The sequence below is a fragment of the Tursiops truncatus genome, chromosome 6, assembly GCF_011762595.2.
Source record: "Tursiops truncatus isolate mTurTru1 chromosome 6, mTurTru1.mat.Y, whole genome shotgun sequence".
Classification (NCBI taxonomy): Eukaryota; Metazoa; Chordata; class Mammalia; order Artiodactyla; family Delphinidae; genus Tursiops; species Tursiops truncatus.
Window position 1 is genome coordinate 19,637,987 of NC_047039.1, and position 16,398 is coordinate 19,654,384.

General features: G+C 40.2%; 1 protein-coding gene across 1 annotated transcript in view; it reads right to left on the minus strand.

Moving 5' to 3' along the window:
* Positions 1–15,762, minus strand: part of LOC101332834 (contactin-associated protein-like 3) — a 141,467-nt gene extending 125,705 nt beyond the window's left edge. The window contains exon 1 of the mRNA XM_033859253.1: positions 15,622–15,762. Within this exon, the coding sequence (XP_033715144.1) occupies positions 15,622–15,747 (126 nt within the window). The 5' untranslated portion in view covers positions 15,748–15,762. The remainder of the gene's footprint in view (positions 1–15,621) is intronic.
* Positions 15,763–16,398: the final 636 nt, after the last annotated feature.

Below are 16,398 nucleotides of genomic sequence, written 5' to 3' on the forward strand. Positions count from 1 at the left end.
GCTGCTAAGCCTGCGCGTCCGGGGCCTGTGCTCTGCAACGGGAGAGGCCACAAGAGTGACAGGCCCATGTACCACAAAAAAAAAAAAAAAAAAAAAAGATGTGGTACTCATATGCAATGGAATACTACTCAGCCATAAAAAAGCATGAAATAATGCCATTTGCAGCAACACAGATGGACCTAGAGATTTTTTCACATCTTTATTGGCGTATAATTGCTTTACAATGGTGTGTTAGTTTCTGCTTCATAACAAAGTGAATCAGTTATACATATACATATGGTCCCATATCTCTTCCCTCTTGCGTCTCCCTCCCTCCCACCCTCCCTATCCCACCCCTCCAGGCGGTCACAAAGCACCGAGCTGATCTCCCTGTGCTATGCGGCTGCTTCCCACTAGCTATCTATTTTACGTTTGGTTGTGTATATATGTCCATGCCTCTCTCTCGCTTTGTCACAACTTACCCTTCCCACTCCCCATATCCTCAAGTCCATTCTCTAGTAGGTCTGTGTCTTTATTCCTCTCTTACCCCTAGGTTCTTCATGACATTTTTTTTCTTAAATTCCATATATATGTGTGAGCATACGGTATTTGTCTTTCTCTTTCTGACATACTTCACTTTGTATGACAGACTCTAGGTCTATCCACCTCATTACAAATAGCTCAATTTCGTTTCTTTTTATGGCTGAGTAATATTCCATTGTATATATGTGCCACATCTTCTTTATCCATTCATCCGACAATGGACACTTAGGTTGTTTCCATCTCCGGGCTATTGTAAATAGAGCTGCAATGAACATTTTGGTACATGACTCTTTTTGAATTATGGTTTTTTCAGGGTATATGCCCAGTAGTGGGATTGCTGGGTCATATGGTAGTTCTATTTGTAGTTTTTGAAGGAACCTCCATACTGTTCTCCATAGTGGCTGTATACATTCCCACCAGCAGTGCAGTGCAAGAGTGTTCCCTTTTCTCCACACCCTCTCCAGCATTTATTGTTTCTAGATGTTTTGATGATGGCCATTCTGACTGGTGTGAGATGATATCTCATTGTAGTTCTGATTTGCATTTCTCTAGTGATTAATGATGTTGAGCATTCTTTCATGTGTTTGTTGGCAGTCTGTATATCTTCTTTGGAGAAATGTCTGTTTAGGGCTTCTGCCCATTTTTGGATTGGGTTGTTTGTTTTTTGGTTATTGAGCTGCATGAGCTGCTTATAAATTTTGGAGATTAATCCTTTGTCAGTTGCTTCATTTGCAAATATTTTCTCCCATTCTGAGGGTTGTCTTTTGGTCTTGTTTATGGTTTCCTTTGCTGTGCAAAAGCTTTGAAGTTTCATTAGGTCCCATTTGTTTACTTTTGTTTTTATTTCCATTTCTCTAGGAGGTGGGTCAAAAAGGACCTTGCTGTGATTTATGTCATAGAGTGTCCTGCCTATGTTTTCCTCTAAGAGTTTGATAGTTTCTGGCCTTACATTTAGGTCTTTAATCCATTTTGAGCTTATTTTTGTGTATGGTGTTAGGGAGTGATCTAATCTCATACTTTTACATGTACCTGTCCAGGTTTCCCAGCAGCACTTATTGAAGAGGCTGTCCTTTCTCCACTGTACATTCCTGCCTCCTTTATCAAAGATAAGGTGACCATATGTGCATGGGTTTATCTCTGGGCTTTCTATCGTGTTCCATTGAGATTATCATATTAAGTGAAGTAAGTCAGACAGAGAAAAAGAAATATCAGATGCTATCACTTATATGTGGAATCTAAAATACAACACAAATGAATTTATCTAGGAAACAGAAACAGACTCACAGACATAGAGAACAGACTTGCAGTTGCCAAGAGTGAGGAGGGGTGGGGGAGAGATGGATTGGGAGTTTGGGAATAGCAGATGCAAACTGTTATATATAGAATGGATAGACAACAAGGTCCTACTGTATAGCACAGGGAACTGTATTCAATACCCTGTGATAAAACATAATGGAAAAGAATATGAAAAAGAATGTGTATATATACATAACTGAATCACTTTGCTGCATGGCAGAAATTAACACAACATTGTAAATCAACTATATTTCAATAAAATTAATTTTTAAAAAAGAAGAAAGTCACCCAAAAAGGTTTTCCTTAAGTTGAAATAGTACTTATTCTTATCTATATCATCTAGAAGCTGTATTAGGAATATATTCACTGTGGAAATGACTTAGAATTTACTTACATGAAGGAAACTCAAGTCTAAATCCCAATTTGAGCTGAAAATCTCAAGTAAGTAATGAGCATATTTTTATATTTTTTGTGTTTAATAAAAAGGCCATATAAATGGTTTGACTTCTAACAGTTACTACACAGATCTTATATTTGACATAATTTATGTCGAGTGTATAATTTGGGAAACAAAATCAGCACAAAAGCACCATGAAAGAGAAAAGACGATAACTGAAAGCATTCCAAACACCAGCACAGAGAGACTGGGCATCGTATAGTTCATGGTCATCCAGAAAGACATCTGGGAAATGGCACCATTTTAGAAGCTGTTCATGTGGCAGAGACATGGCTTAGTGAATACCACCTCAGTTTCCCATGAACCTCCCTATGTGCTACAGGTAATGCAAAGGGTCCAGGATGGATGATGCTGCAGGCAGTGGGCTGCTTTAGAGGATCAAGCACCACGCTCGGGAGATTCACTGCTCTTATAATGAGAAGATGCAGACCTGCTCCTTGTCTGGGGGAGGTTGGCCTCTCATCTCTCAGGACTGCTGTTTCTCTAGCACACCCTGAGAATGGCCTGGATAAAATGCAGCTAGAGCCTTCACTCTTAGCCTATCCAGAAAGAGCACACAGGCACTCAAGGTCCATGTGGATTGCAACTCCCCACATATCTTGAGGGTATTTCAGTGGGTAAGGGAACCAAATAAAAACACTATTTAGGGGAGGATGCAGAGAAATTGGAACCCTTGTGGAAATGCAAAATGGTGCGGCCACTATAAAAAACAATATGAAGTTTCCTCAAAAGAAAGTAAAAATAGAATTAGCATAAGCTCCAGCAATTCCTCTGCCAGGTATATGTTCAAAACAACTGAAATCTGGATCTTGAAGGGATATTTGTATACCCGTGTTTATCACAGTATTATTCACAATAGTCAACAGGTACAAACAACCCAACTGTCCATAGATGGACGAATAGATCTCTTAGTCCATTCAAGTTGATATAACAAAATACCACACACTGGGTGGTTTATAAACACTAGAAATTTATTGCTCACAGTTCTAGAGGCTGACAGTCTGAGATCAGGGTGCCAGCAAGTTTGGGTGAGGGCCCTCTTCTGGGTCTCAGACCTCTGTTGCATTCTCTCATGTTGGAATCAGGTAGGGATCTCTCTGGAGCCTCTTTATGAGTCACTAAGCCCTTTCTTAGTGGAAGACTTAGTCACTTCCCAAAACCCCCTACCTACTAATACTATCCCTTAAGGGGTTAGGATTGCAACGTATGAATTCTGGTGGGAAACAAACATTCAGACCATAGCAACTGATAAACAAAATCTGGTATATACATACAATAGAGTATTATGCAGCCCTAAAAATAAGGAAATTCTGTCATGTGCTATAATATGGATACTCAAGGACATTATGCTACTTGAAATAAACCATCACAAAAGGACAAATACTGTATGATTCCACTAATATGAAGTATATAAGGTAGTCAAAATCATTGAAACAGATAGTAGAGAGATGGTTGCCAAGGGTTGAGGGGATGGGGAGGGAAATTTGTGTTTACTGGGTTTAAGTTTGTTTTACAAGATGAGAAAGATTTAGAGATCTATTCCACAACAATGTGAATATACTTAACACCACTGAACCGTACACTTAAAAATGGTAAGGATGGTAAATTTAATGTTATTTTTTTACCACAATTAAAAAACTATTTTGTATTTCCTTTGTTTTTTTCCCTCTAATCCTTTCAAAACCTGGTATTGAATTGAACAGCAATATATGCATGTAGTTTAAAATACCATTCATCGCGTACTCATGGCATATCTTTACCCAGAATGAGAAATGCTATTAATAATTTATCTTGTATACTTCCAGAAATAGTCTATATATATGTACATGCACATATACGTATATGTTCATCTTGGAAATTTCTAATGGAAGCACAATAAATACATCCCTTTTTCTAGCTGTAAAAAAAAATGTTTCTTATATCTCTTATAATGAATAAATGTATTTGATAATCTTATACACACGAAACTTAAATAATGTTTTAAACCAATGTTACCTCAAATAAATAAATAGATCAATTAAATAACCTCATTGTTTTCAAAGGAATGAATTCCATATAATATTATATTATTCCATAAAATGGAGTATCATAATTTATTTGTGTTCACCTATTGACAGAAAACTGGATCTTGACTGTAAAGAATGCACTTAGTTTTCTCACAGGCACTTTCTGTGCACCTCTGAGTGTTCCTGTAGGACTAACTCCTAGAAGTGGAATTGTTACTTGGTGTAGACGATATACTGACAGGACTTAGAAGCATTGTTCCTTTTGCACTGTCATCTTCAGCGCTCTAAATAGTGGGTGCTTTTGAACACTTAAGTTTATAGAAATTGTCCTCCAAGGACGTGCATAATGCTGTGATAAACATGGGTGTACAAACATCTCTTCAAGATCCCGCTTTGGGTATATACTTTGGGCATATACCCATCTAATGCCATTTTATGCTCCTACCAGCACTGTCTGAGAAGTGCCTGCTTCCCATGCCCTAAGGAAGAGGATACCCATCCTGTGTCATCACTTTATTCATCTCTAACATGAATCCTCTGTACTGTGGTAAGGTGGTTTGAGTGTGGGCCCTGCAGCCAGACAGCTGGGGTTCAAATCCTTGTTACATCACTAATTAGTTCTGTGATTTGAGGATAGTGAACTTGAACTTTTCATGCCTCAGTGTCCTTTCCTGTAAACTGGGCATAAGAGGGCTGTTGTGAGGATGTGTTTAATAAATATGTCTAAAGCACATGAAGCAGTGTCAGGCACTCACTAAGTACTCAGTATAACACTTCTTATTGGTTTAATATTTTTCTTTAAATTGATTCTCTTTTTAACCTTAGTTTTATGCTAAATGCTATGTAATAATATCATAGATCAGATGTGTACTATTTATATCTTATTCTGAAAGACATCAAATTACGTGCATAAATTTTAAATGAAAAGAAAGTTTTTCTAGGACACAATTTGAAAAGGACTGTCCTAAGCAAGAGTATTAGCAAAGGTTTTGTGCAGTTCAAGTGTGAGAGGTTACATTGTGTCACAATGATGTTGTAATTTTTATTTCTTCATACTGGATCCATACATCATACCTTAAATAGATACAAAGTAGACTAGACCAGGGGTAAGCAATCTAAACCCAGAACCAGCTGGCTGTGTGGCTTTTTAAATAAAGTTTTATTGGAACACTGCCACACTCGTTCATTTACATATTGCTTCTGGCTACTTTCACACAACAGCAGAGTTGAACAGTCACAACAGAGACTGCATGGCCTACAAAACCCAAAATATTTATTATCTGTCCCTTTATAGAGAAAGTTGGCTGGCCCCTGGTCTAAACCAATATTTCTCTCTGTCTGAGACCCTTAAACATGCTTGAACAGCACCCAGCTTCTCAACTGCTGCCCTTATCTTAACTACTCTGAAAAAGTTTGAGGTTTGCTGATCAGAAATTCTCAACATCTCAGAGTTTTGAGACTGTGATATTAATATTAAAAAAAGTACTCAAAGCCTGTTTTCCTCTTTTGTAAAATTTTAAAATTTCATCATTGCTTTTGTCTATACAAATTTATAAAATGTGGTCTGCATCAAAGGCAGAAAATTGCTCTAACTGTTAAGTGGCATAGGACTGCAGAGTGCAGAAACCATAGGAGTTATCAAGGGCTGTGAACACAGCAGTGCTCTAAACACTCCACCTCTGCTGTGGGCCATTTTCTCAAGATCCCAATTAGTTTGGTACCAAACCACTTGAGTCTTTTATGTCAGGAAATCACCCATGAACAGCCTGAAGGACACACCATATCTGTACATTTACATTTTGTGTGCAAATTGTAGACTTTGTAGACTTTGACTGTCGTTCCCTATGAGACCCACTATTAGTACAACATCCTATGAAGCTAAGCTGCCAGAACTGCAGTCATGAGGAAGAATTTCCATGAAATCCTGGTGAGATGCTCCCTGAGCTGTCCTGCCTTTCACCTTCCTAAAACGTGGCTCAGCAACACTTCTTTTCAATGAGTCCGCTGCCGGAGCACCTTTTTTTGTAAAAATTCACTTTTTCCATCATTTACTTTTCTTGATTAAAGACAATATATTTGCCATCTCCCAAATGAATAAAAAATTCTACTTGTAAAGCTATTTCCCCCACAACTCTGCCATACTCTGTTCATATTACTGTTTAAGATTTACCTTTTTCATAAAATATATCCTAATTTCCATATATCTCTAATAACACCACTTCTGCAACTACTTCATTCCATGAAAAGTAAAACTGTAATTTGTAAGATGTCTCAAGAGTTGCTATTTATTCTGCTACATATTTAAAATTCTACTCACCACCACATCCCTCCCTCCCAACCTGATAACACGTGGCAATTCAAATGAGCAAAATCGTTACTTTTGCAAAGCAGTAAAGTAGGTACAAAGGATATTGGGATAAACAAGCTGTAGTCCCTGATGCCAGAACTGATGTGAAATAAGCACGAGGTGAATAAATATGGCAAGAGAAAAGTAACACTTGAGAAATAAAAATGAAAAATCCTAGGAGTAGAAAAAGAAGGGAGTGTCTACACAATGTTAGTACAGCGTAAAGGGGATATGAGTGAAGGTTTTCAGGTTGGGAAGGACTGTAATCAACAAATGGAAGGAAGGATGCTCCACAGCCACTGAATGCAGCTGGCCCTGGAAAGAGGCAGTTGTTACTGCATCCTAGATTTCCAGGGACCCATCGGTTACTTTGTGGTAGCAGCTCAGATGTCTCATTCACTTCTCTACCTCAACCTTTTCAGCTGCTCTGAGAGTTTTCGACAGACCAAATCCAGCTTTTATCTCTATTGTCACTGAGACCTGCAATGAAGGGCAAATGGAACCACCTCTCTCTTGGGTTCAGTAGGGCATCATCTTTGTACAACTTTGTGGGGAAAAAGTGTTACGCCTCTTGTTACACTTAGGCTTGGCACCGAAAGCCTCCCATCACACAAGCAGCATCTCACAGTGGGCTAAGTTTTAACTTAACTAACCATCTGGGTTGAGGTCTGTTAGAGAGTAGCAACTTTTCCTTAGCTCAGTCTAACAACTCCTTATTGAGAATCTGTAATAGGCCTGGCCCTCTGAGGAGATTAATCCCTAACCTAATGGCTCTCAGAGCCCAGGAGGGGGAGACATGTACAGAAAATTCAACTGTGGTCCACAGTGGTAAGTGCAATCAACAAGACTGTCCATGGTACAAAGTCACTGCCTCGGGGAACAATGTGCTTGACGTAATGAGGTGAATGGTTAGGAAGGAGAGGGCCGTGTCCCTGACAAGGCCAAGTACATGGAAGAGATCGATACAGAATCATTGAAATGCTGCTCCTATTCTGACCAAAACCGCCCAGTCTCAGAGCCAAACTTGAAATCAGCAAGCCTGGAGCTGGCACAAGCCCCAGACAGCCAAGGCACACTCTGCAGACCCTTCTTTGCAACCTCCTACCTGACGTGGGGCTTGGCTCTGTTGAGTCATCAACTCATTAGCAATAAATGTATTAACCTAGACCTGAAATAAACCAACATATATTTAAATGACTGAATTAGCAGGAATCTCTGTCAAGAGAATTTCCGCTCCTTCTACCAATAGAGCTTCACACTTAGCAGAGTGTCTGCTTCCCTACATACAAACCCTCCTTATCTCTGAGTCCAGTTTTTCTTATTATGATTTGACACTGTTCTTATCCCTCTTTATTTTGAAACTACACAGTCATATGATCTTTCTATTTATACCAAGTAAACGTAATTCTTTTAAACCTGAATCCAATATTCTTTATTAATTTGATTATGCAATATTTCAAACATCCCCCCCAAAACAGATATACATGTACTGATAATCTAGATTTATTTTAACAAGGTAAATATTTTGCCATATGTGCATCAGCTCTTTCTCTTAAATAAATGAAGTGGTGCAGGTATAACAAACGGTCCCCATCCCAATGGCCATGCTTCCAGTATTTCCCTGTCTTTTTTCTGCCCTGCAAATTTGGGGTCACCTTTGTTGCTCTCTTAGAGCACTGTGAGATTGTTGTGAATCTTTCAAAACAATATTAATTAGCCTCATTAATTAGTCTACTTGGTGTTCTAGGTTGGAAATGATCTAAAGAAGAACAAAGTTTCAAACGATTTGCTATGTCTACCTTATATTCATTTAAGGACATACTGCTACCTATTTTTTCAAGGTGAAAGAAATCTATTAAATAGAATTATTTATACTAGAACTTATGTTTATTTCAAGTAATTTCTTTTCTTATTTTTCTGAAATATATTTTGCCAGTCCTTTCTTAGAAGAATGCCTTTTTCACACAAAGGGCCTGCATAGGAAGAAAAATCCACTTAAATTCAAAATGCATTTTGAATAACAATTTCCATCTTCAATTCATAAAGGATATAATGAATTAGAGTTCTGAATTAGAGTTCTGATGAGTTTTTAATATGAAGAATAAATTCCTATTGAATGCAGAGTATAGAGATTCAGGAAATATTATAGTTCTCAAAGATAGGACTAACTTTAACCACTTGATTGTTATTCACTGATAACAATGAGAAAATATCTGGGCTCCACCCCCCTAGGTTGGTGACTATCAGGGAAAAAGAGGGTGTCTTGCAGTCAAAGGGCACTGGAGCAAGGTTCCTGAGGTCCTGTTAACAGAGAGCATCACCTGTTCAGGCTAACACGTGTGTGGGATAAGCTGCATCCTGGAGCAGGGGGCACAGTCCCCTCTGATCCAGGCAGCTAGAGGATAGTTAAGGGGCAAAACAATTTCCCCCAAAGATGGGACTTGGTTCATCCCAGTCAGTGCTTCTCACAATCTAGCTTGTACTGGAATCACCTGCTCATCTTGTTAAAATGCAGATTCTATTCAATAGGTTGGGGTGGGGGCTGAGATTCCATATTTGTATCAAGATCCCAGGTGATGCTGCTGGTCCGTAGGTTACATGTTGAGTAGCAGGACTCATAGCAATCTAGGTCCTTTAATTCATAGAGAAAAAGGGAAGGCGAGGAGTAGAAAGGTAAGATGTATAAGAAGAGGAAAGCAGAGAAATAGAAAAGAAAGCAACAGGTCATGGAGAGAGAGTGAAAGAGAGAGATAGAGAGACAAGGAACAGGAAATCTGATAATATGGCCCTCCCAGCATCCCTCCCTTCTAAGTGCCCCCATTAGGGTGGACATAAAGTCTTTACATGGCCCCACCCACCAATCCAGGGGCTTCGGTGCTAAGTGTAGGGTGGGCTGGGAGCCGTCCTGATCAGATTAGCTCTTCACAGGTGGTGAGATCTGAGACTCCCCTCAGCCAGAGCCAAGTAAGTCTGAGCCTTTCCTCAGATTTTTGAACCAATATAGGAAAATGAATGCCAGAAGCTAATCCACAGAAGACACAGGGCAGGGCTGCCTCTTAGTTACACACGTGCCAGAGACCCAGCTAAATCCTCCCTTCTCCGTGTGGTCGGATTCCCAAATTACCTAGACTGATTCAAGTTGATTTTCTAGAATTTGTAACAATACAGATAGAAGAGGGATATAGGGAAAAATGGAGAGAGGAGAGAGAAATAAGGAGAAAAATATTTAATGATAGGTGAAAAAAATAGATAAGGAAAGAATAGAAGGATAGAGGAGAAGAGGGAGGAATAGTAAGATGAGAATGAAGACAAGGTATTGATAAAATAGAAGAAAAAACACCCAGGAATTGCAGGAGGAAAGGTCCCCATGGCCAACAGGGACCCAGTGGTCCCTGGGCCAGAGGAGCCTCAACAGAGGACACCGCTGCAGTGGACACCGTTAGTCACCGTCTCCCGAGAGGAGAGGGCTCTCATAGCATCAGCCCATTGTTCCCAAACAACTGGAATGGGGAGGGAGAAGAGACAGAGTCAGGGCAGGCAGGTGGCCTGGGAAGGACAAGGCTTGCTATAGGGTCCGAAGAAGACCAAATAGGTGTCCAGGAGGGTAGTGATGGAGCTGCCCCCAACACCCCTCTAGAATACTGCCAGCACTGTAGACTGCCCACTCACGGACCTCTCCTGCCCACCAGGGAGGCTCACAGAGCCAGACTCAGAGCAGGACAGTGGTTGGAGCCCACACCTCTCCCCAGCCCGGTCCAGAGGCCCCCAGGGAGCTCAGAGCTCACATTAGCTTGCAGGTAAGAATCCTGGTTCGCAAGCGCTGCCCCACAAAATTCTTGTAATGAATCTAAGAGTCACAGTAGATTGATGTGTTTGCTGACATGTTCTCAGGGAAACAGTAGAAAATAAACATCAGTGAACTTTGTCAGGGATCACTGATCTGTTGCATTGCTCACTTCAATGCTGTTCTATGATCCTCAGTGTCCTAAGACTCTGGCTATTTTCTGATTTAGTCGGGCTGAAGTTGCAAACTCATCTTCTAAGTCCTATAGATGTTTAGCATCAAGCTTGGTCAAGCCACCTGGTTTACTAAATGACCGATATAAACCATGATTGTTCACATCATGTAGGAAACGTACCCCTTCTAAACTTGTTCAAACAGTGATACTTCTTCCACTACATTTCAAGTGAGGACATTTACTCTGCACATCAAAAGAGTCTGTATGTCCTGAGATGTAGTGCATCCCTTGGTGAGAGATGGTGATGCCTTTTCTGTCATGTAAGACACATTCCTATATTTCCATTTAAATAAAACCCTTTTGGAATGTATTTCACAGATCTGAGTATTTAATTTATTTGGTTATTTTCACATAGAAATACAGTTCAGCCATGGAAGCAGTAACTCATTAAGAAAAAATATTAAAGTGGAACACATCACCAGTGAAGAACATAATTTCTTTTTTATAAGAAAATTAATTTGGATAACTAACCTTCAGTAACTGGACCTGCAGTCCTCAAATCCTTTAATCAAAGACTTTGTGGCTAGCCATGTCTCAATTTTATAATTTTGAGAATTTAGAGAGGTATACATTGCACTTCACATATTAATTAATATTCCATGGCAAACATGTGGCAAACATATGGACAACTTGCCCAAAGTAACATAAGTAAAGACCTTTTGTCTTATTATCATCTCATGTCCATTTTCAGTAAGGAGTTAGGATAGCCCTTTCTCAGTTTTCGGAATTTGGAAAGAGTTAACATGTATTAGTGGACAAAGTTAGCACAGACAGCAGATAGACCCAGAAGAACAAGAAAAGTCATTAAAAAAAATTACGACAGGGAGAATATCCACAAAACTTTTAAGGCCAGAGAAGGAGTGCTTGATTTGGACTTTCTTTCTTTTTTTTTTTTTTTTTTTTGCGGTACGCGGGCCTCTCACTGTTGTGGCCTCTCCCATTGCGGAGCACAGGCTCCGGACGCGCAGGCTCAGCGGCCGTGGCTCACGGGCCCAGCTGCTCCGCGGCGTGTGAGATCCTCCTGGACCAGGGCACGAACCCGTGTCCCCTGCATCGGCAGGCGGACTCTCAACCACTGCGCCACCAGGGAAGCCCTGGACTTTCTTATAAAAGTAGGAGGCTTTCTGAGAAGAAAGCCAATACACAGTCTTCCTTGATGGGGGTCAAGGTTACACCAGCGAGGCCACAAGCTGGGGACACTGCTGTGGGTGAGAGCTACACTAGTGATGGCGGGGCAGCAGCCTCTCAGGGGAGACACCTGTGACACACCAACTGCGAGCAGGTGCTCAGATACCCCTGCCACATGACTTCATATGACTCTGGAAAACATCTTCAGATCCAATGAGAAATGTGTTTGCTGGGAAAGGATACCAAATGCAGAAAGAAAAAAAAAATCAGAGGTGTATAAATACAGTGGGGTGGGCAGAAAGGCCTCAAAGATGTCCAGGCCCTAAAGAAAGGAACTGTGAATATGTTACTTTGCATGGCAAAAGGGATTCTGCAGATGGGATTATGGTTAGGAAGACTGTCCTGGATTATCCAAGTTGATCCAGTCTAACCACATGAGCCCCCTTAAAGTAGAGGACTTTCTCCAGCTAGAAGAAGAGGAAGTCAGAGAGATGAAGCAGAAGGAGAACAAGAACAAAGAGCGATTTAAAGATGAAAGGGACTTGACCCGCTGCTGCAAGAACAGGCCACACAGAAAGCATAAGGGATGTGGGAAACCTCTAGGAGCAAAGACCAGCCCCCAGCTGACAGCCTACAGGAGATCAGTGTCTCAGTCCTACACCCACAAGGAACTGAGTGAGTGTGTATGCAGGAGCATCAGGAGGGCAGTCCTGACTGCTGCCCTCTGAAAGGCCTGCTTGTAAGGCTGGCCCATTCCCAAGACTCTAATGATAAAGGTGGCTTACTGTGCCTAATGTTTGTTCAAACAGTGTGGTTCATACTCAATACCTGCCTTCCTTCTGGAAGTCTGGAATTTTGTTACATGCAAGGCAGAGGGTGCCTACATGAGCAGCCCGCAGTACATGAGATCCCCTGGTTGGTAATATTCCATGTGGGTTGCTATAACTCACTGCTGGGGGATTAAGCTAGTCCCGTATGACTTCCCTGGGAGAGGACTGTAGAAACTTGGGCCTGATTTGCTATGGACTTTACCCCATGCACCCTCTTCCTTTGCTCCTTTTGCTCTGTGTCCTTTCACTGTGCTAAATCATAGCTGTATGACTACACACTGGTCCTGTGAATCCTCCCAGCAAATCATGGAACCTGGGGAAGGTTCTGGGAATCTCCAGACACCTTGAAGGACAAGTCTTCCCCAGAGCCTCCAGGAAAAATGCCCTAAGCAGAGAACCCAGCCAGGTCTACTGTATTTTAGACCTACAGAACTATGACATAATAACTCTGTCTTGTATTAGGTCACTAAATCCATGAAAATTTGTGGAAGCAGTGATAGGAAATTAAGTAAATGGCATCATGAATAAACATACTACTTTCACTAATGAAGAGTATCATATCTCAAGGAAATTTTTTAAAATCTTAAATTCATTCTCAAGTTAACATCAGCAATTCATATCTAAAACAACCACCTGAAGAAGGGGTAGAACCTCTGGTAAGGTGTATGGTTGACTTTTAAGAGCAGCTGACATTTTGTGAGAGGTCTGGAAAGCAGCCAAACCAGCCCAATCTTTTTAAAGAAACTGTGAGTATAATGTCAGAATCATCAACTAGTGTGATTTACTGCTGTCAATGCCAGTTTGTATAGTCGGGCCCAGATTAGGAGATGAATTCACTTAACCCAGGGTGGTGCACGCGGAAGACGTGAGGATGAGCCCTTTTCCTAAAGGAGCTCAAAATGTGAGAGGAGAAACACCTGCACTGGCGCTTCAAGGATCACTAAGCTGAGACCAAGGGCTACAGAGAAGCACAGAGCAGGGAGCTAAGGAAGGCATCCTACCAGAACGTAGATTCCACTCATTCGTTTTAATTCAGCGAACATTTACCAACGTGCTTGCCCCAGGCACAATGAAGTGCTGGGGACACAGGGAGGGATGCAAACTCAGCAGGAGTGTAAGGCAGGCCACTCTACCCATGTTTACTGTGTGATAGGATGGATAGGATTGAGGGGTCCACTTCTGTCCTCACCTGCATGATCTAGGATTAATAATGCCACTGTATTCTTGACCCTACTTCCCTAAGGGTGCCTGACCTTTAAAGAAATCAGCAGATGGTGATGCTTACATATGATTCCTCTCCAACCTGATTAACTAAAAACAAGAATTTTTAGAGTTGCTCAATCAGATGGGATTGGAGCAGGGCGAAAATATGAACCTTAATTAATACAATGAAGAATAAGTAGGCATTAACTATTAGTTAACTAATTTTGAAAAATAATATTTAATTTTGAACAAAAGTTCCCTATGTAAGTAGATGTTTCACTAAGCTTTAACTTACTTAAGCAATATTGACCTTAACCCTGCTTTGGACTTGGTGTTCTTAGAATGAGCACAGCACTAATATCTGCTTCTGATCATACACATGGCAACTACTTGTTTGGAAACCCTAGGTCAGCCAGCCCTAAAAGCACTCACATATCCCCTCCTACTTTGTTCTTTTATCTAGTATTAGACAATTCAATTTGCATCAACATTTATTGATTAACTAATAAAAGCTCCAGGGATAAGAAATTAAGTAGAACACAATCTATTAAGTTATAATAAGTTACAGAGTTCTGAGGAAATTCAAATGTGGGCAGTTACCCAACGAATATTATCATTTTGCTGCCTATTAGTTTTATAGATAAGCTATGTGCTAAGACATAACAGCTTTTTAGCTGACAATTTTCTTCTTACCCTGAATTAAGAAAAAAAATTTTTTAAGTTATACAACATTCTTAGCCTAAATTAAATGGAAGATACACTGTGTATTTTTTATTGTGGTAAGATATACATAACAAAAAGTTTAGCATTTTAGCCACTTTTAAGTGTACAGTTCTGGACATTAACATTCACATTGTTGTGCAAACATCACCACCCTCCATCTCAAAACTTTTTCATCTTCTCAAACTGAAACTTTGTCTCCATTAAAGCACTTACAGGCCATTCCTCCCTTCCCCCGGCTCTTGGCAACCCTCTAAATTATATTTTTAATAAGAAGAAAAAAGTAATCTCTTCTCCACCTGATGAATCTTCTTCAGGCCACACCCCATCAGCCAATTGCAAACCTGCTGCAGACCTTTACAACACTCCACTTTTAGAGCTTCTCATTCAGAGCAGACTGTGATTTAAAGGTATGAAATGCTAAATATATAATAAATTACATATATTTTAATATTCAAAAAGTTAAGCAAACAAAATTTAATTCTTCTAAAAGGAGCATGGATATGTAATCAGAAGTAGAAACTATGTCCCTGATGTAAAATAGTTATGATTCCAAAGAATCCTAGGGATCTATTGTCCATAAATTACAAGGGGCCACATGGTGCCCAAGTTCCTGTTGGAGAAGGAACTCAACACATCCCTCAACAAGTCCTCCACAGAGAGACTCTCCATTACATTTTTTTTTTTAACATGTTCAGGGTCTTTCAGAAATTTCATTTTATCAGAGGGCATAGAAAAAATGAACTTGCTTTATTTAAAAATGCTGAGGCAATATAAACTATTGTGTTTGTTATAAAACAAAAATAAAATCAGTTGTATGTGACTTATTTATTCCTTAGACTTCACACTATTTAAAGGAATAATGGGAAGACATTTTCAATATTTCGCTACATGATAAAATTGTTTTACTTATTTCATGAATTAGCCATGGACGGTGTATTCTGGAATGTCACATGTGGCTTACATTCAGTGGAAACATTTTCAGGTAACTGAGGAGGCTCTGTTTCTATACTTGATCTGACAGATGGGCAGCAACATGCAGTAACTGGCATAATTCATACTCCGACAGACTGCTTTTCAATAAAGCACATACCCAGATGCTCTCCTCTCGTCGATATTGCTTCCAGTTCCTCCCGCCATCGCTGAACATCAGGAGGTAGCTGGTCACCCAGTCGGAGCTCCCGTATCCTCCCTGGGTGGCCACAGCTGTGACCTCCATTCTTTCTCCAAGGTCAATCTGCAGCCACTGGTATTTATTTGACACAAGGGGAGACCAGCCACCAGCCCCTTTTTGTGGGAATAAAAATAAGAAAACCGGTAAGGACAGAGAAATCTTTGAAATCTATATTAACCTGTAAGAATGGGATCATAAATAAAATTTATGAAAATCATAGTTTCAAATTCTGCATTATATAATGCTTCATAATTATACAGACACACTCTCTCACACATACACACAAACACACAAAAAAACACGGGTTAAATGTAAATGGATGAAGCCTATATTAATTGTTTTGTTTCTTAGTTCATAACCCCTGACTCTCTGGTATTGGGGTGTCCGGCTAAGTGAAATTGCTTAATGGAATAGGTGGACAACTAAACACCGTGCCATTACATCAGTGCTTGGAACTAGGGTCTTTATTGGCTTCAATGCATGACTTGCCCTTTGTTGGACATAAAGGAAAATCAAGCTAGAATAACTTAATTCTGGATTCCCAGCATGAGGAGGTACAATGTTGAATGTTGGGAAAACAGAGATGGCTATGTCATAGCCCTACACTCAAGGTGCTGACAGACTCATAGGAGAAGCAGACATTTCACAGAACGATTTGAAATGTAATATGGGAGGGGTGGAGGTGAAAGTGCTTTC